The sequence below is a fragment of the Oryctolagus cuniculus genome, chromosome 16, assembly GCF_964237555.1.
Source record: "Oryctolagus cuniculus chromosome 16, mOryCun1.1, whole genome shotgun sequence".
NCBI lineage: Eukaryota > Metazoa > Chordata > Mammalia > Lagomorpha > Leporidae > Oryctolagus > Oryctolagus cuniculus.
The window spans coordinates 10,971,151-10,992,389 of record NC_091447.1 but is presented as its reverse complement, the minus strand read 5'-3'; the positions used below and the strand labels follow the sequence as shown (position 1 = coordinate 10,992,389).

Below are 21,239 nucleotides of genomic sequence, written 5' to 3'. Positions count from 1 at the left end.
AGAAAAACGTCTGTACATGATTAGCATGGACATAACTTTTTTGTTAAATTATTTTTGATCCGCAGAGGGAGAATCCTCTGAGACAGAAAGCTGCCTGTACTTCTCTTTGGAAATTTTAAGACTACACAGAGGTTGTCATTTGTTCAGTCATTTATTCATTTGTTCATTCAATGAAATAGACATAATTTCATGGACTTCTAATATCTTACTTCTACACTGGAAATTGCTTCTTATTTTTTTAAACACTTGCAGCTGTTTTTCTCATAGATTTAATTAAAAGCACGAGATACATATTGTCTCCTGCCCACTGTAAACAAGCCACTTCAATGGTCTTAAATTAATAAATAATCACTTTAAGATTTCCAGGACTCTTAAAGAATTAGTCTTTAGAAAAAAATAGTGTTCTCATTGCTCACTGAGGGATTACGGAAAACAGAGAAACTTTGAACAACCCCCTGGAATGTCTAGAAAAGAGAATGCTTAGCAGGCATTCTGAAAAATGCTTGTTGAATTAAAAGAAAGTATCCACCCTTCTTATAACCAAATGAATGGATGTTCAGAGTTCTTCATAAAACACACTCATTGAGGTACAAGATCATCGGCAGGTTCACTGAATACCAAAGCTTTCCAATGCCATCATAGTCAGCATCATGGCCTGTCCCTTCTTTGACTCATTCATTTGTTTACTGCTCATTCAGCCAATATTATTGAGCAGCTGTGAGCGATGTTGTGTACCAGACACTTGTAAGTTGAGTGAAGAGGCAACGAGGGCATGAAGTCTTATGTATTGCTACAAGTTCACTGTGCTTTATCACGACTATTTTAAGTCATAAGCAGTAGATGAAAGTAGTAATTTGGATGACAGAAAGAGTATAAATTTTTAGAATCATAAACTGGGTTCACATTTGGCCCTTCCTGTTAGTAGTTCTGTGATTTACACAAAATACTTAAGAATTGGCAGTAATGTCTATAAAGTTTCTAATCTAGGCCCTGGCACCTAAACATTCAATAAAATTTGTCATAATTATCTTATAAAATGGTAACCTTGGAAACATGACTTAGCTGAACATAAAAATATTGATATTATTGATTATTTTCAAAATTCATGAGAAATCCTAAGTATACTCTTCAGGAAGTTCAAGGATGAGTGACAACTGCTTAAAAGAAATAACTAGTCATTTGAAATAATTGAGATAGTCTATTATGCTTTTTAAATTATCTTTAAAGCTTGTAGCAAACATAAAAATGTTTGGTTTGCCTACACTTCTCTTTCCTGCCATAGAGAAAGCACATAATAGAAACCATAAGAGCAGTTCATAAGATATATTCTGGCTGGTGAAAGAGGCAGGCGTCTTAAATCCCACTATAATTGTAGCTCCTTTGAGAGAGGGGCTTTCCCTCCACAAACACTTATCACAGTCCAGAAACCCCCCACACATGCCAGAAAGACCTTCAAAAGCTTATGAAAATAAAACCACAGCAAAATTATTTGGGAGTCTACCAACTAAAGCCCAATGAGAGAGGGAGACATAGAGAGAAAGAGAGAGGTTAGAAAGATAAGATAGATAGATAGATAGATAGATAGACGCAAAGATACAGATGGACAGTTCCTTACCTACAAAAGGCTTTAAGTTTGATCAATTTTCCTTCCAAACATAGGTGACAGATATAGATGGATAATAGATGGTAGATAATGAAGAGAGATAGAAAGATAGATAGATAGATAGATAGATAGATAGATAGATATACTAGGCAGATAAAGAAGGACAATTCTTTGCCTGCAAAAGGCTTGAAGCCCTATCCATTTTCCTTCCAAGTGAGTCAGAGAGAGAGAAATTAGATGGGCAATAGAGATGATAGATAAATGATAATGATGTAGATAGATAGATAGGGATAGATGACAGAAATAGATGGATGATTGATACGTATGTAAATAGATACATAGGTACAAAGATAGATAGATGATAGATAGGTAGATAAAGATGGACAACTCTTTGCAAAAAGGCTTGAGGCTTTATCCATTTTCCTTCCACCAATCCCACCCCATGCCCCTGAGCCAAGAAATACCATTCCATACTTCTCTGCTTTCAGTCTATTCTGTCTGCTATGAATCCTCCCACCCTCATACTTTCATTGTAAAAACTACGACTCAGCTGTACTCTCTGTCTCTGCACCTCTGTTTTCTAATGCAGTGAGCATTACTTCTGGGGAGATCCCTGAGAACCAGCAGAGCGCTGAATTCTAAGTGCTTACCATAGTGCCTGGCATATAATATGTCTTCCATGAATGAGTTTTGATGGAAGGATTCATATTCTTGACTCATCCATAATAAAAAGTATTTCTAGGAACAAGTGTTGAGTAGCAGCAATGGTACAGCACAAAATTAACAGGAATATTATCATTTGAATTTGGTTCTTAAATAACTAAGACTATTAAAAGCCTCAAATTTAAATTGCTGCAGCCTAACTAAATAATTGCACTCTTCTGCTTAAATTCAAATGTAAGAATTTGAATTTAATTCTAGTCTGGGAAGTTTAGAAAAGCTTGCTAATACAGAATTCACAATCCAGGCTGGGAAGGTGCCATTCATGACAGTCAGCCACTTTCAGGAGCACTTGACTCACTTACTACTTTAATTACAAAACAATAACGTGCTCTTAAAACCTGTTTTCACATTGTTTAATGGAAATGATTGTCTTCAAAGGGTTTCTTTAAAAAAAAACTAATCTACTATTCATTTTATGATGTTAGCACAAACAGGCACAAAACACAAATTGTCCTTCAAGACTGTGATTGATTTTTATGCAAAGCTATACTATCACAAATAATACTACAATATTTAAATATCTATAAATTGTGCATGACAGGTCAATGGATATGACAATATGCAATAGTAATATTGAGAACTTAATTTGTACTAGGTTAATGTTGGCCGCAGACAAATAAATTCAATGTGATAAAATATGGTAGTCTATTACCTCATTAGATTCTTTTAAAATGTTGACAATGTTTATAAAGTTGCAAATATAGAAAAAGAAAATTTGAAACTTTGAAATTCCTATAGTTTCTTAAGACAATTAAGATATTACTGCTAATCAAAGTAAAATATCTTTATCAATGACCTGACTTTACAATAAATAACTTATTTCAGTTACTTTCTATAAATACTGTAAGTATCTCTAACTTTTTCTAGAAACAGACATCTGGAATGTGGGTAGAATTTTTCTTTATCTCTTGACTACTAAGTCAAATATATTGATTTAAAATGTACTTTTTAAATAACTATTTTTCTGTTGTTTTTCCTGACCTGTTTTCTAATGAGAAATGATCTTCCAAAGAGAAAATGAAATATGTATGATACACATGAGAGCAGAAATTCACCAAAATTTCAGATATTGAAATATTTCCCCCTTATTTTCCTATGCTTTAATTACATTTTGAATAGGATTTCACTCTTGAAAATTTATAAATGGTAAGCTTCAAAAGTACAGCCTGGCCCAGCCCTGTCTGTTTTGGCCATTTGGGGAGTGAACCAAAAGATGGAAGACTGACTCTCTCTCTCTCTTTCTCTCTCTCAATAACTCTGCATTTCAGAGCCGGCACCGTGGCTCAATAGGCTAATCCTCCACCTTGCGGCGCCGGCACACCGGGTTCTAGTCCCGGTCGGGGCGCCGGATTCTGTCCCGGTTGCCCCTCTTCCAGGCCAGCTCTCTGCTATGGCCAGGGAGTGCAGTGGAGGATGGCCCAGGTGCTTGGGCCCTGCACCCCATGGGAGACCAGGAAAAAGCACCTGGATCCTGGCTCCTGCCATCGGATCAGCGCGGTGCGCCGGCTGCAGCGGCGGCCATTGGAGGGTGAACCAACGGCAAAGGAAGACCTTTCTCTCTCTGTCTCTCTCTCACTGTCCACTCTGCCTGTCAAAAAAAAAAAAAAAAAAAAAAAAAAAAAAAAAAAAACACTCTGCATTTCAAATAAAATAAATAAAATTCTTTAAAAAATAAATAAAACTCCAACTCCAAAAAAAGAAAGCTTTTAATTTAATTTTTAATTAGAAATTCATTTATTTATTTTAATTTTATTTGAAAGGGCTAGAGAGAGGGATCCTCCATTCACTGGTTCACTCCGCAAACACTCACAGTAGCCAGGGCTGGGCCAAGCCGAAGCTAGGAACTCAACCCAGGGGCCCCATGTGGCTGCTGGAATCCCTGTTCTTGAGCCACCACCTGCTGCCTCCCAGTGTGTACATCAGTGGGAAGCCAGATCAATAGCTATGACAGGAAATGCAGACAGCCCAAGGGGTGACTAATCCACCACACCAAATACCACCCCAAATTAATCGCTAAATTTCTTTCTTAGAAAAAAAATCATAGCAGAATGTGGAGTGAAAACAACCCATTAATTAGCTGATATTTTGATGTGAGAGTTAAAATATGCAAAATTATTTACTGTCAAATCAGACAGCCTATGACAATGTTCACAGACTGAGCGGGCTTCTCAGAATGGAAACAGTCAATGGTACCATGCTACAAAGGGATTTTGGGGGCCAGTGTTGTGGCACAGCAGGTTAAGCTGCTGCTAGCATCCCATATGACAGTACCAGGTCAAGTCATGGCTGCCCCACTTCTGATCCAGCTTCCTGCTAATGCACCTGGGGAAAGCAGCAGAAGACAGCCCAAGTGCTTGGATCTCTATCATTCACATGGGAGGCCCCAACTGAGTTTCTGGCTCCTGGCTTTGGCCAGGCCAATATGCCTGTGTGACTACAACCAGGTCTAGACATTTTTTTCGTTTCTTTTTTTTTTCCTTACCCATTTTCCTATGGACTTTGCAGCAACATTTTACCTTAGCTAGAAAAACATACATTGGTCTTGCCCATGTGGTGATGTTTTGCTGGATTTTGATTTTCTAATCTGCCCCACACGGAGAGAAACGGCACTAACCTGAATGCTTCGAGGTACTCGATGTCTCCCATGGGGGGATCAAGGCCACCTGTCCAGGCAATGTTTATTGTGAATCCTTCTCCAAGGCCAGTTCCAACCTGGGAAGAGAGAGACATCCCCACAGTGGGTGGAGAGAAGGGCAGAGGGAAGAAGGCTCACAGAGAGGAAAACAAACACATGGGAGCTCTTGAAATAAACATCAAACAATGTGTCAGATCAGCTCAGCCTGGCCTGACAACCAGTGCTCTGGGTCAGCCACTTGCTCTGTGCCGGTTCCCGGTCCTGGGGGACGATCCGGTAATCTCGTGTAATTTAAAACACCAGCAAAGGACAAGAAAATTAGGGGTAATCATGCAATGCAATTACCTGAGAGATACAAATAAAAGTGGGGCTCTGAAGAAATAAACCGAACCTCATTTGGGGCTCCACTGCCAGGGAAGAAGTTGCCTTCATCATAGCGATGGAGTGAGATGTACAGGATGCTGGGGTCAGCATAAAAGGCCTGCTGAGTCCCGTTTCCATGGTGCACGTCCTACGGGGAAAAGGAAACAGATGACAAAGTCTGACTCTGCTTGGAGACAACTTTCCTGGTCTCCAGGTCCTTGTCTCTCCACCCCACCCTCCCTCCTCCTCCTTTCCTGTCTTCACAACTGTGTTCCTCTTTTTCTTTCTCCCATGCAGCCTGCTGCTTCGCACACCACCCCTCCCACCCCCACCCCTATACTTCCTGAACTTTCAGGCAAATTACCCTTTAATGCACTCATTTTTTAAACTGGCTTCTAAAAATCAGGAAACCACAGCGAGCATGCCCTGGAGACTCCAGATGAGCAGTTGTTGAGAAAGCCCAGTGCTTCGGTACAATTAGATATTTATTCACCGGCTCTTTGTACTCCTCGCTTCAGTGATGGAATCTTGCATCCTGCTTTATGGAGGAATTTTATGACTTATTAACTGCCAACAGTTCATAACCCCTTAGGCTTAATTAACTAGCCTCATTGGCCTCTTCGAAAAGACTAATGTTTAAACTGCAAACCAGTGTTTTGCAGGATCTACAGCTTCCAGACATTTTTGCAATTCATGACAGAACAGTGAACATACGTGTGTGTGTTGTGTATGTGTGTGCGAGCATCGGTGTGCCAAGTCCCACCATGAAGGTCAAAAGCTTTGGAACCAGCTGAATAAATTGGCTTTCTTGAAGCTTTCAGATCGTTTGCAATCCCTCAGCAGTTAGGGATCACTTCAAAAGGGATGCCAGATGCCAAGAGGACTTCATCCTTCATTTTGGTAAAATCATGACAGCAGGAGTAGAAGACACCAGAGCAGGACCTCATTAACTCTTCAGTTATTGAGGCCAAAGCAAAAATATGGCATGAGGCATTATACAGTCTTGTCCACACTGCCTAATTTTAATTTACATTATGGCTTGCTCCCCAGAATCCTTATTGTTATTTTTGTATTTTCCTTTACCACTCCTCCTTCCACTCACACACAAAAAAATGGTCTATTCCATTAAGCAATTAAACATTTAAATGATAAGAAAGTCTCAGGACATTTTTATATGATAATGATTTAAGGATGAACAGCTTTTCATTGTTTTATAATCCAGAAATATGCTTGCATTGACCTAAGACACGGAAAAAAAAGAAAGATAATAGTGCTTTTTAGAACAGTGTTCATTGAAATATATCAGGTATTAAAGATCTCAATGAGTAAGCTCCCTAATATTTACTGCACAAAAATAAAATGAACTACTCTTAAAAGTTAATGATCTATATATTTATATCCAGTAGACTGTTTTGATACATCTTTAACTTATACAGTGAATAGTTTCTGGTCCTGCTGCAAAAAGGTTTAAGGGTTAGCATTTGGTAGCAGTTAAGGTGCTGCTTGGGATGCCTGCATCCCATATCAGAGTGCCTGGATTCGAGACCTGCTCTGCTTCCAATTCTAGTTCCCTACTAATGAGCACCCTGAGAGGCAGCAGCTGATGGCCCATGTTCTTGCATCTCTTAACCCTCATGGGAGGCCCAGCTGGAATTTCAGGCTCCTGGCTTCAGCCTGCCCCAGCCCTGCATGCTGTTGGCCTTTGGGACGGGAGACAATGGATGGAAGATATGATTCTGTGTCCACCTCTATCTCTATCTCTCTCTGTCTACCTGGCTAATAAAAAATAAAAATTTTGAAATTAAAAAAATACACAAAAAGCTTGTGGTAACATGTAACTATATGCTTACATTATCCTTTATTTTATATCAATAAGAATTCTATTATTTTCCATAATGATTCCTGTAATTTTTAAGTTATTACATTAAATGTCTTGCATGAATCACTCAATAACTATGGAGTGTCTTCAAAAAGTTTGTGGAAAATGTGTATTCTGAAAAACTGTATGCATTTTCAACATTTTTACATCAAAATAACTAATCTTTTAATTTCATTTTTTCCATCAGATTTTTGAGATAGCCTTGTATGGAGTATGTGGTGCTATCCCTAATTTAAAAAATAAATAAATCAAGGCTCAGAGATGATCAGTCATTTACTAAGATTATCCAAGGGAGTAAGATTCAAGATCTTGAGTCCATTTCTTACTCTAAGGGCTAAACTCTTAATCCTTATTCTATTAACTTCAACTTACATTCATTACCTCTTTGATCCTTTTTGCAAACCTGTGAGTTTAGTTTGTTGGTCATTATTGGCCCTTACTGAGGTTTACATAACTTGACTTCACTCCAACCTCCAATTCCAAACTCCCTCAGTGGACACCACCCAAGATTCCTCTCAATGAGTTCTGGAATCTGCCCTAGAGCATGCCATGCAGTGTAGACACGCAGTAACTCTATCCCCCTTTTGTATAATACACACACCCAAAATTAACCAAAGAATTACAATGTTTGGGCAGATGTACATCATCTCAGAAATCTGTTCCAGTTAATGACACACACATAAGAAAGGAAATCTTACTGAAAATATTAATTTCTGGATTTTCAAATATCCAAAGGAAAAAAAGGAGGACATAGCAAAACTATTTTCCTTTATGTGAACTAAAATGAAATAATTTAAGCTAAAATGTCTTTTGTGTATTTTCCACAGGGTATCTATAGAGTAGACACACAAAATACTATGAAGAACAACAGTGAAGGGATGTTTGCATTTCACCCATGCAATAACAATTTTAGTCAGGGGCGTAAGAAAAATTTCGCTCTAGGCATAAATGCAGTACAGTTTGAAAAGTAGAAAAATACTGCCTTGATTACATTTTTTCTCTGGAGGTATTATAAATATTTACCTAAGAAGGTCAAATGAAAGATGATAATTTGTCTTACATATAAAATCATTTATCTGTTCTTGAGAAATGTGTTGGGTCTATTTGTTCATAAATTTCTGAATAAGAAATAGAGTCTTGTCTACGAATAGTGAAGTCTTCACCAGACACTGTTCACTAAACTACACAAATCTGTTCTAATGTTTGGGGAATCCTTGATTCTGTATTTATTCCTATTCATCAAGTATTTAGAGATTCAGCTTCAATCAATGTATGTCTTTAGTTTGAGGCAGTACCTTAAGTATAACCTTCAGAATATATTTGCTTGTTTTTTTCTGTTTCACTTGCTGCAATATATTTAAACTACTGAAGGCTCATGTATGATCTATCAGTTTTGTTTCTTCCAAGCATTAAACACATGCTAGACTAAGATAAGAAAATTTTTAGTGATTATGAGATCCTATAGAAATGAATTCAACTAGATCATTAAAAGTCCCAAATAGATATGACATCTACCATGTGCTTAGAGATGCTGATAAAAATCATTTCACTATTTTACTGATTAAAAAGACGTAGAACAAATTTGTTCTCATTATTACGTCAAAATCCCTTTGGATAAGTCATGTATTCATATATCCTACTAGATGACATCATGACATAATTCTTTAGTGCAGGGATTTGTTGTCACCAAGATCTAAATGGACTTGGGACACAACAGAATTTCACAAAACATCAGCACATTTGAAGTCACTTTTCACTCACACACACACACACACAAAGACCTAAAGGCATGATTTAATGAGTGTTTGACACTGCTTGGGATGCCCTATCAGAGTGCCTGGGTTTGAGTTCTGGCTCCATTTCTGATTTCATCTTCCTGCTAACGCACACCCGGAGAGGCAGCTTACGTTCTTGGGTCCCTGCCACCCACATGAGAGACCTGAGTGGAATTCCCAAGGGTTTGCCTTTGGCCTGATCCCACCATATCTGCTGTGGGTATTTCCGGAGTGAACCTGTCAGGGGTGGGGAACCTTTTTACTGCCCAGTGTCACTTGGATATTTCTAACGTCATTCATAGGCCATACAAAATTAGCAACTTACAAACTGGCCTGCTATAGATGTATGGAATTCCAAGTCCCATCGGCAATCACCTTGGAAGGGCCAGATCCAGTGATTTTGCAGGTCTGACAGGCCTCAAGGGGCGGACATCCCCACCCCTGCTATGTGAAAGATCTCTCTGTCTGTCTCTTTCTGCCTTTAAGATAAAAATACATAAATAAATAACTTTTAAGTACTACCGTTTCATAAAACTCACAGTACCTAAAAGCTACTTGTCACGCAGGCAAATCTTACTTCACAAACAGTTTCCTGCCCTGAGCACAATGGCTGGCTGGTATGTTGCAAGTTGAAAAGCAAAGGCTGGGGCCAGTGCTGTGGCGCAGTGGGTTAGTGCCCTGACCTGAAGCACCGGCATCCCATATGGGCGCCAGTTCGAGTCCCGGCTGCTCCTCTTCCGATCCAGCTCTCTGCTATGGCCTGGGAAAGCAGTAGAAGATGGCCCAAGCCCTGGGCCCCTGCACCTGTGTGGGAGACCTGGAAGAAGCTCCTGGCTCCTGGCTTCAGACTGGCACAGCTCTAGCCGTTGCGGCCATCTGGGGAGTGAACCAGTGGATGGAAGACCTCTCTCTATCTGTCTCTACCTCTCTCTGTAACTCTGTCTTTCAAATAAATAAAATAAATCTTTTAAAAAAAAAAAAAGAAAGAAAAGCAAACACACCTGCTCCCTCTCCACACCAATCCGATTGTGAATGAATGAGCTCCCTACATCAACTACAAGCATTCCTGTCGGGAAAGCCCAGTGCTTCTGAATGGGGCTATGGCCCCAGAGAGGAGATGAATTAAAACTCTGGCTCTGTGCTATCAGGCATATAAAAATGCAGACATCAGCTGAGATACAATGGAGTGGCTTTGCCTTCTGCCAGTCCTAGAATTTGGGGAGCTTCCTCACTTTCAGCCCCTAAGAATGTAAGGGCTTCAGATATGCGGGAACAAAGGGCACCTGCATTGAAGAGCCTGGTTCTCCTCTCCCTTGCTCACTTGTGGAACCCCTCAGCCAGGGAGAACACATGTCTCAGCACCACGTGGCACTTTTAAAACTTCCTTCTCAGCAGCTGGAAGAAACACGAATTTCCTCCAAGTAGCCCTACAGCTGCAGAATTTGGAAGACTTGGACGTAAGAATATGTGGGCTGGTGGTGATCTCAGAGGCAACCCTTTGGACAGAACTTCATACATTAGGAGAATTTGAAACAAAAACTACTCATCTACCGCAGCCTGTTGGGAAATCAGTACCCTTTATGATTGGATAATAGAGCAAATTCATAATCAAAGGCCAGTAATCTTACAGGAAACTCCTTGGAGCTACCAAGTCACTTATTTTATAAATTGCATCAGATTGTCTCCAGCAGTTTTTTGTTCCTATGTAAGTGCACAAAAGCAAAGCTTTGCATAGAAATCCTGGGAAGGAGGAAGCATCCATCTATCACAAGCTAGACATTCCCACTTTCAAGTTTAGTGTACAATTCATTAATTTTGAATTTGGATATCACAAATCTGATTTCAAAGGGGATTCTTAATAGGTACTGATTAGCCTCATAGAACCATAAATTGGTAGCAGAGTTGATTTTTCATAAACTAAGTACTACAAGATGATTCTGAGCAGGATGAGCAGAGGCAGGCATCGTGGCTCCCGCATCCCATACCTGAGTGCCAATTTGAGACCTGGCTACTCCATGTCCAATCCAGCTTCCTGTTATTGCGCTGGGAGACACTGGAAGATGGCCTAAGTAATTGGGTCCCTGTCACCCAGGTGGGAGACCAGGATGGAGTTCTTGGCTCCTGGCTTCAGCCTGGCCCAGCCCTGGCTGTTGTGGTTGTTTGTGGAGTGAACCAGTGGGTGAAAGACACCCCAGTCTCTTTTTTTCTCTCCCTCTCTCTCTCTATCACTTTGATTTTCAAATGAGTGAATGAATGAATAAGTAAATAAATAATTTTTAAAATAGAATAGGACAAATAGGTGACCAATTACCTTCCCACACAATTTTGTCTTATTCAAAAAGCCTCAAGAAGATTTTCCCCACCATCTGCCAACCTTTTTTCCAGTTTTTGGTTTGTCTTTCAGGCACAGAATTTACAGAAGCAGGAACGTACTAAATTACTTAAAAATTTATGTCTTATAAATCATGCAAAACAGTAATTACTAATTACTTAAAGTCATTTTGCATGCATTTGGAAAAGTAGGTACCAATGTTCTCATTTTTGTAAAATGTTAAGACTTTGCTGCTGTAGTATATCCAGGTCTTCAATACATTTCTCTAATGATCTACATTTCTCTATGATCTACACTGAAACTTAAGCATGTTTGGAAAATACACAGAAAGTTGGGTTTCCATATTCTTTGCGCCCAAGTGCTTGCGTGAAGGTTACAACAGTGTGTGAAAAGCATCCATTCCAACCAGGCACCAGAAATGGCTATCAGTCTTCCATTCCTTTCATCCTCACTTTAACTTAACTAAGTATTTCTTCACATGGCTTTGTCTGGGCTCGCTCCACCCTTCCGTGTGCCTGTCTAGCTGATTCTGCAGGCTGGAGGGTGAGGCCACGACTTCCAATAAGATTTAATTATGAGTGCAGATATGAACAAGATTTAGACTATTAAGCCTTGCACTTCAAAAAAACCTTTAACATATTTTGCCTTTAAATCTTTTATCACCTGCAAAAATTAATTAAGTGCAGATGGAGCAGGTTCGGCTTGGATGCCAGGGTTCATTTCCTGTCTATGCTTTGTCAGACAACCTATTACACCTCCTCATGAACTGGAGGCAAACCGAAAACGGAGCTCATAAATCACCATTCAGCTCTCTTTCGTCCTTTCTTGGGTTGGTCCTTTCTGTGCAGGGCAGATCTCCAGTTCATTATTCATGAATGTACATAGACAACATGCCAAGTGTCATCTGTATTTAAACAAACCATTTGTTAAACAAATTATAACTCCATTGTGTAAGACTGCATCATGTGAAAACACAAGGCTAATCCAGGACCCCTGACTTTTAAGCACTCGGGGTTCCTGCAGGGAGTCATCCCAAACTGGCATCTCAGAGCCGAAGTCCTTTCAGAAAGAATGACAAGCTGACTCGTTTTAATAATACCACTGCTGCACAACAAGCAACATGACTGCTAAGCAGGGGAAGTGGCCAATTGGTTACCAAAGCAACAACATTCTTTCCAGCACATCTGACTATTTAAAGTCTATATTCTATAGGGAAAAGTAAACTCAGGTTCTGTTGGGTTATTTTAACTGTGGAAGTATCAATTCATTTAAGGATCATAAAAGTTGCCCTGATCTGCGCCTTCTTCTCATTAAATTGCAGTTAACACCATGAAAGTGAAACGTGAATGTTTATGGTTTCAGAACTGCAATCCTGAATTTAATGAGTTTCCACATTCAAAGGAAACACACCCTTGAGTTGTTTGCAAGTGCTAAAGGCAACACAACCTAAGAGAGAATTGCAAATCCACTCACTCCCTTTTATCTGGAGTCACTGAAAATGCAGCTCTGGCCAGGAATACATACCAGATCTACAATCAATATCTTGCTTATATTTAGTTGGTCTCTCAAGTATTTGGCGGTAATTGCAACTGAATTAAAAAAGCAGAACCCCCTGTGGAATAGAGAAGAACAGAGAAATAAGAAAGCAAATCATCCAGGAAAACCATTATAAATAATGTTCAGAGCGTTTTAAAAAATGCTATATGATCTCTGAAGCCATAAATCTGCTTCTGGGAGTACCTCGCAAGATTTCTCAGCCCATCTGCTAACAATTAGAGGCTTCAGAAACATGCATAGGGCAGGTGACCGCCAGGAACCGTGGTGCTTGGAGATGGGCAGCAGTCCCTGGTACTTACATGGCTGTGGACTCTTCAGCATGATGGCCTGGGGGCCTCACGACAGCAAACCCATTCTGTAAGAACAACACAGGGTTTCCATGGTCAGATACAGGGGCACTGCCTGGCTCCCAGTGCTCTGCAGAACATCAGGTGCACACAAACAAGACCAAAGTCTCATAGACACTTCTGAGCTTGTTTGCATGCCCTCATTATTGTGTCACACATGGAAGAGAAACAATATGTATCAGCACATTTTGTCAGATCTCCTCTCAAAAAGCAAGCTCCCACAGATCCAGGGGAAGAACAGGGATTTGGGAGCTGTACCTAGTTGGCAAACATGCACATCAGCTGTTATACTGGTGTGATTCATTTTCAAGAACAACTTCTTACTTTATGACATCAACATCCTACAAAGGAAGAAAAAATTCACTCTTGGTGCAGGTCTTGGTCAAAGTTCAGAGAGACTAGCGAAGATCCAAAGTGAAAATTCCTTAGCTGGATCTCCTCAATGGTTATTTCCACCCCAGTGTCAGAAAAATGATAAATTTACACTCACACACTCACATAGACACAAAAGAAAGTCAGAAAGGTGAAAAAGAGAACAATGGAAAGCCCATATTTCTTCCAGTCTATAAATTTAGCTTGGATGCCCGCCAAGACTTGCAACTTTATTGGATTCTCTAAGTCAATTTTCAGTCCTCATTCTGGAATTTTATAAAGAATTCCAGGGCTGAGTAGCAACGGATCTATCCATGATCAAGGAATGCCTTAACCTCCCGATTAGTTGGAATGCATCAAGGAAAGCTAAAGTAACTCCAGCATGAAGGCAGGGTACTATAAATCCTTGCAAAGCCGGCATACTCAGCAAAGTTGGGTTGTCTGATGTGAAAAATGATCATTTGTCACGTGGTTCACACCAACTTTCACTTAACTATGATTCAAATAACATGCTCAAAAGAGAATGTTTCTTTAAGGCTGAAGCTTCTGAAATCATTTTAACGTAGCCCAGAGATTATTTTTTTCCTCCACATCACATTGATGAAAGTGATTTATTTCCTAGGTCTTTAAGCATACATAGATTTTCCCCCAAAACATTACAGTAATTAACACTATTTGTTTTAGTGACTATATATAGTGATAATCTCAAAAGCAAATTAGAAGGTGCAGTGGTTTGAATCTGTGCCTCCAAAATGCATGGACTGGAAATTTCATCTCCAGTAAAATGGTTGCAAGAGTTAGGAACTTAAAGGGGTGGTTGCTCTCATGAGTGAATTAATGCTCTTATCATGGGAGTGAGTTGATTATTCTGGGCATTAGTTCCTATGAGTTTGCCAGAGATCAAAACATTAACTTATCAGAATAGCGCCAATGTCCCACATGTGGTACCTGGGTTTGACTCTGGGCTCTGGCTCCTGACTCCAGTTTCCTGCTAGTGCCAACATTGGTAGGCAGGTGTCATGGCTCAGATCACTAGACTCTTGCCACCCACATAGGAAGTTTGGGTTGAGCTTCCAGCTCCCAGTGTTGGTCCCTGCCCAACTGGGCCATTGAAGGCATTTAAGGGGAGAACCCATGAATGAGAGCTCTCTTTGTCTCTATCTGTGTCTCTGCCTCTAATTTGTTTTTCAAAAATAAGCAAAAATAAGTTAATTTTTGGTGTAAAAAATTGAAATCCATAACAAGACTTCTGAGAATACACATTTTTCCAAGAACGTTCTGAAGACCCCTCACTAGGGTGTCTCTGTGTGTGTGTGTGCACACATAATATATCTATCCTCAATCCCTCCAGCTGCCACACTTCTTTTCTTCTTTTCACAGCCAAAATTCTTGAAAGGGTGATCTTTCCTGCCTTCTCTTGTCTCCTTTTCCTCACCCAGTCTCATTCATTAACCTATGATTTCTCTTGTAACTCCATTACTCCACTAAACACACTCTCATGAAGGTCACCCATGAAAAGCCTTCATGTCACTGAATCCAATGATAATTTTATTCCCTCAGCCTACTGGCTTCTCATTAACATTCAACACCCTTGGCCACATCTTTCTTTTCTAAAATATTTACTTATTCATTTGAAAGGCAGAGCAACAGAGAGAGAGAGGCAGATGGACAGTGAGCTCTTCCAACCACTGGTTCACTCCTCAAATGGCTGCTACATATGCTGGGCCAGGTCAAAGCTGGGAGCCAGGAACTCCATCCAAGTCTCCTATATGGGTGTCAGAGCTGAGTCATTATCTAATACTTTCCAGGTGCATTAGCAGAGAGCTGGATAGGAGCAGCTAAAACTCAAACTGGCAGTTCAATATGGGATATGGCCTCCCAAGAAATGGCCTAACCTGTGGCACAACAATCCCCCCTCCCTCATTTAAAAAACTCTTCTGGCCGGCGCCGCGGCTCACTAGGCTAATCCTCCACCTTGCGGCGCCGGCACACCGGGTTCTAGTCCCGGTTGCCCCTCTTCCAGGCCAGCTCTCTGCTGTGGCCAGGGAGTGCAGTGGAGGATGGCCCAGGTGCTTGGGCCCTGCACCCCATGGGAGACCAGGAAAAAGCACCTGGCTCCTGGCTCCTGCCATCAGATCAGCGCGGTGTGCCAGCCGCAGCGCACCGGCCGCGGCAGCCATTGGAGAGTGAACCAACGGCAAAGGAAGACCTTTCTCTCTGTCTCTCTCTCTCTCTCACTGTCCACTCTGCCTGTCAAAAAAAAAAAAAAAAAAAAAAAAAACTCTTCTCTAGGCTTCTTCATATCGAGTTATCTCTATTTGCACTTCCTAATCAGACTCCTACTCATTAAAGTTACTCAAGGCCAAGTCCTGGGCTTTTCTTCCCCTCTCTTCACACTCCCTAGGCAATGCTACGACTCTTAAGAACTCTGTCAGCAGACATTTCACAGATTTCTAGTTCTGGGATGAACTTTCCTCTGAACAACAGCCTAGAGAGAGGGGGAGACACAAAGACAGAGACAAAGAGAGATAACTTCCATCTGTAGGTTCATTCCTCAGATGTGTGCAACAGTCAAAGCTAGGCCAGGGTGTGAAGCCAGGAGCCTGGAACTCAATCTGGGTCTCTGACATGAATGGTAGGAACCCAAGTACTTGAGCCATCATCTGCTGCCTCCCATGGTATATATTAGCAGGAAGCTGGACTAGAAGGTAGGATTCGAACCCTTGTATCCAACATGGGATACAGGTGTCTCAAGCTTGCCCTGCTGCACCACAACACCTGTCCCTAGTGATCTAATTTTAAAACTCTCTTCCCAGTTTTACATTGTCTCCAGTCATAAGCACGATTCATCACAAAACTTCAGCAGTATTGTAACATCACCCAGAGTAAACACTAATGCTTCAAATACTCAATGTGCTCATATCCCTACTTTTTAAATTGTTGTTTAGATTAGTGTAATAGATGCTTCTCTTTAGTTCAAAGGGAGAAAATGTAATTTTGTGTCATTATATGAGGAGAGAATATCTGTTTTCCATATATAGTCATGTATCACCCAGAAAAGAAAATCTATGTCATCGTCTATATGTGCAAATGCGTTAGAGGAAAAGGAATCTAAACATTTTTAGATTGGTCTATTTTCATAATGGATGAAATTCACATTTTTAGATGAACATATAAAAATGTCAAATTTGTTTTTCTGTTCCGTATAGAAACAGTGAAACTTGCCTCAGGCAAATAAAGAGCAAACAATAAACAAACCACTGAAATCACTTTAAACATTTCTTTTTGATTCTACATAAACTAAGTCTATTGCTATGGCAATGATAAGTACCAAAAATACAGAAAGTACAAAATAATTTGATGATTATACTTTTTGCATTCATTAGAATTGCTTTATACAACCCTGTGGCCAAGTAGGTAGTCAACAGGTAACTAAAAACATTATCTATCCTAATATACACAGAAGGCTAAACTGAAATAAGTTTGGCTAAGCCTACCTCTCTACACTTGGGTGAAAAAGTTTGACTCTAAAGTAGGCTCCATACAGAGTAAATTATATCTTAGGTTGTTGTGGAAATAAATTGCAACCTAACATAAGCCTATAGTCTGTCAAAACTGAGTCTCAACCAATCCTAGCAGATGAACATCAGCCAATCACAGACTGCTAGTTGATCAGACCATGTCTATATAAGGCTAATGCTGACTGCAGCCAAGCAGGTTGCTTCTGGCACTTCCTTTTCTCTGGTTATGAATATAATCTGCACGTGAAGGGAGGGGGCATTTTGCCCCATCCTGGGTCTGGAATGCTGCCCTGTTCTGGAAACTTCTGTCTACGGGTCTCAGTTTTTCTTTGAACAAGGTCTCAGACTCACAGAAAACAAGAACCTAACCGTCTGGCAATGATATATTAAGATTGCACTGTGTACCAGAATCAGCCATTAATTGCACAATCTGAAACACCAAATATTATTTATACAGGCTTTATGAAATACTAAGCAATGAATTAGACCATTAGCACTACCTATAATACAGTATTGTTAGTCACTTACTAATTTTGATTTATTTATTCTGAATAAAAGAATGACTGATGCTGAGAATAGCAAGTCTATATGATATTCATAAACTAACAATAGGAAATTAGATTACTGTGTTTCTTTGTTAGAACTTGTTTATCAAGTATTATATTTGTAGCTTAATTTTTAATATGTACCTCTATTTTAGGAAACTATAAGAATAAAATCAAAGAAGTCCATCCTGTGGAAAAAATGTTTTCTGTACGGCAAGTGCCTCCTAAACAAAAATCTATCCAGCACGTCTGACCAGGACACTGGGATTCATTTGTCAAAATTTCTATTTTAAGGCATCACTAATTTCGAGCTCAGTTATTGCCGCCCAATGCCAAAGTGTCACCACTAACGTATATCTAAATGTGCTAAAGTAATGCTCAGTGAAATAATATGTTTCAAAACCAAGCACAGCATGGAAAAATTCTACAGTATGTATTTCCAAGTAAAGATGTGATGGTTGAATTATTACTTCAAATACATTTTGCTAAATTGAAAATTCATATGAAATGCTTTATAGGCTTGAAAAATTTAACTGGAAGCAAAACCCTAGCTATGCCGAAAAGATTCACACTGATTGTTAGCTAATTTGAAAATGACTTTAAGAACATTTCTTACCTATACCAGGGCTGAGGTTTGTTTTCTTTAAAGCAGAATAGTTGGGGATATTTTAATCTACTTTGCTGAACAATGATAACTATAATGACCAACTATGTCTGCCCATAGACTATTTAACTCTGGTGTAAAAAAGTGCTGAAAGCAACCAGAATCTGCAATTTGCAAAACTCAATTGGGGTAGCAAAATTTTTCTCCCAACAAACTGGTTTGTTCACAGGTGCCCTTTCTGACCTCTCCATAAACTTATTTGCCACATGTAAAATTCCTTTTCCTGGTGATGGAACAAAGAGAGTAATGAAAACAACATGCAGTAGGTGTTTTCAAGCTATTTTAAAAATAAAAAATCATAGGAATAACTTACGATTCTTTATATTAAGTTGCACAGAGTTGAAGAAGTCATAAACAAGACAATGACATAACTTTGAGAGATTTAACTGGATAGAGATTTAACGGTCCTAAAACTAAAATTTTATGTTAAAAAATCATAGCCTGAAGCTATTTTCATTATTTGACCCTACTGGTTTTTTTTTTTTTTTTTTTTTTTTTTTAGTTGTTTTTGGTTTGGGAGATAGGGGGTGTTAACATACCTGGTGTTAATGGGGTTTAAAATATAAATAATACTGTTCATCTTGCTAAATAAAGCACTGTATTCAGAAAGATATTTCGCTAGACAAGAAAGGCAATCAAAATTCTCTACCACCAAATAGTGCACTTATGATAAGTCATTTGAACCTGGTTCAATTCCACTCCCCCATCCAAAATGGGGCTGCTAGACTGAACACAAAATGAATGAGATTCCATTCTTTTACCAAAAGAAACTGAAAATTGTTCAATGGAAGTTAAACACAGTGTCTTTGTTGACATCATTGGATGTTAAAATGGTTGAGTAATATCATACATGAAAGTGGAGCCAATACTACTTCTTATCATTCTGTGAATAGGAATTTCAGGATTTAAAGGACCAAAAACCAGCTCAGGAGTTAAAAATGTTAAACCATTATCTCTACCTTCTTGCACTTCCCCACTTGTGTTTACCTTGCTTGTAAGAGCTGGTGCAACAACTGGTTCTAATTCTACTTTACTGGAAAGGCTCAAGAGTGGTCATGTTGTTAATGAATTGTTAAACCATCTGCAATCTCAGGCTCACCATCATGAATATGATACATCATTTATTCAACATGCCTGATACCAGCTTTCATCCAATCTGCTATTCAATAGCAACTGCAGATCCTTGAAATATCCTAACTTCTTCCTATTTAGCTACACAGTTCTCTGTGATGAAAAACAGCTCCATATGATTTATATCACAGCAACGATAATGTGAAAGTAGAATGTTTCCTTTCCCAGCTTTACTGTCAGAATCAAGTTTTACTTAAAAGGAAAAAGAAACATATTATGTATATTAAAGATTGTAGATCATTGGTTTTCCCTACCATGTAAGTTTTATGAGAAAGAAGATCACTCAGTAATAGACATCTCCCTAGGATATCTGTAAAATTTGGCATTAAATTAGTAAATCAAGTCAGTCTTTTGGGTTGCTTCTAGCTGTAGTTCACCAGTATGCATGATATTTAGGAACATGCTAATACAACCCCTAAAATCAGTTAACTTCAGCTTTTAAAAGCACTTTCTATAAAAACAAGGTTGCTTCAAAATCAACGCTATTAATCTATAGTCTCTGAGGGAAAAAAACTTCACAAAGAAAGTTTGTCCCAAGCATACTAGAATCTGGGAGGTTAGGGGAAGTAGGGAGATCTGCCAAGAACACAATAAGGGACATATGGGAATACCATTGTGCTTCTTTGAGAAAGCTCAAGGGAGCCAAGAAAACAGGAGCCCAGCATTAGCAGTTAACTGAGTAGTAGACCTCAAAGCGCATGCACGGCTGCCAGCTCTGCTCCCTAAGAGTTCAGAAAGAAGCACGTTGAAGACAGCACTGGAAAAACAGTTTTTAGGAAGCCTGGCATCTGTGGCCCTCAGTGTCTACCACATACTGCGTGGCAAGCTGTGGCTATAGATTGGACCAATGGAATTGATGAGAAATCAGGTTCCTTGGTAGGAGGGAGACAGGACCTGATGATACTTATGTTACATGTAATTTCAGTAGAGCCACTGAGGAAAATAACAAGGGATCCACTATGAAGAAGATCTTGTTCCGAGGAGAGAAACCATCAGGATGTGGATCTTGGTAAGACAAGAACAACCAACGGAAATCAATCTATTTAGTTTATAATCATTGGCTTCACTGGACACAAGTTCTGACAATTCCACTGGCTGAATTTTTGGAAACGTGACTGGTTTTGAGACTACAATGACCAAAATAATAATAATAATAATAATAATAATAATAATAATAATGTATTTTTTGTCATGTAAACAGATCCTCAGTATGACAACCTTCAGAAAAAAAATGAATTAGGGCAGAAGAGTTTTGCTACCATTTCTTTTTAGAAAAAAAAAAGAAAATTTTATTTTATTGATTAGTTTTAAGTTGACCAAACTTACTTCAAACTTACCAAGATCTAAGCAAAGACTATATTGGGGTGAAAAGAAGTATGTTGACAAATTTACCCTAATCAGATCTCACTTGTCATTATATTCATGCCTTATTATGATAAGTATTCAGTCTATAGTAGCAGTAATGTTTTAGTAATATTTAGTACATATATTTTCATTTAGATTTGGGAAATTTAAAAAAAAATTAAGAGTAAATTTGTCATGTATTTTTTATAAGTATTATCAAACTTTCTAGGTTCTTTGGGTATATAATTTTAACTTTGACAACATTATTCCTATTCTGACTATAAATTTTCCTCTTACACTAAATTCTGATTGTCCATGGCCATATGCTTTAAGAATAGATACCAAGAAGTAAGTTTGGTCAACTTAATCAAAACTAAGCAATAAAATAAAAATTTCTTTTTTTAATTTTTTGTTCCCAAAGAAACCTTTTATTTAAGAAATGCAAACT

The 21,239-nt window shown here is 39.0% G+C and overlaps 1 protein-coding gene across 37 annotated transcripts in view; it reads right to left on the bottom strand.

Annotated features, from left to right (window-relative positions):
* HDAC9 (histone deacetylase 9) overlaps nt 1-21,239 on the bottom strand; it is a 1,002,499-nt gene that overhangs the window by 164,533 nt on the left and 816,727 nt on the right. For 35 of the 37 annotated variants that reach the window (XM_051853225.2, XM_051853238.2, XM_051853224.2 and 32 more), the window contains 4 exons: nt 13,167-13,222; nt 12,835-12,922; nt 5,353-5,472; nt 4,941-5,038 (listed from right to left, as the gene is read on the bottom strand). In XM_051853225.2, coding sequence (XP_051709185.2) covers nt 4,941-5,038; nt 5,353-5,472; nt 12,835-12,922; nt 13,167-13,222 — 362 coding nt within the window. The remainder of the gene's footprint in view (nt 1-4,940; nt 5,039-5,352; nt 5,473-12,834; nt 12,923-13,166; nt 13,223-21,239) is intronic. The other 2 variants (XR_011383068.1, XR_011383069.1) reach the window with 1 other exon arrangement.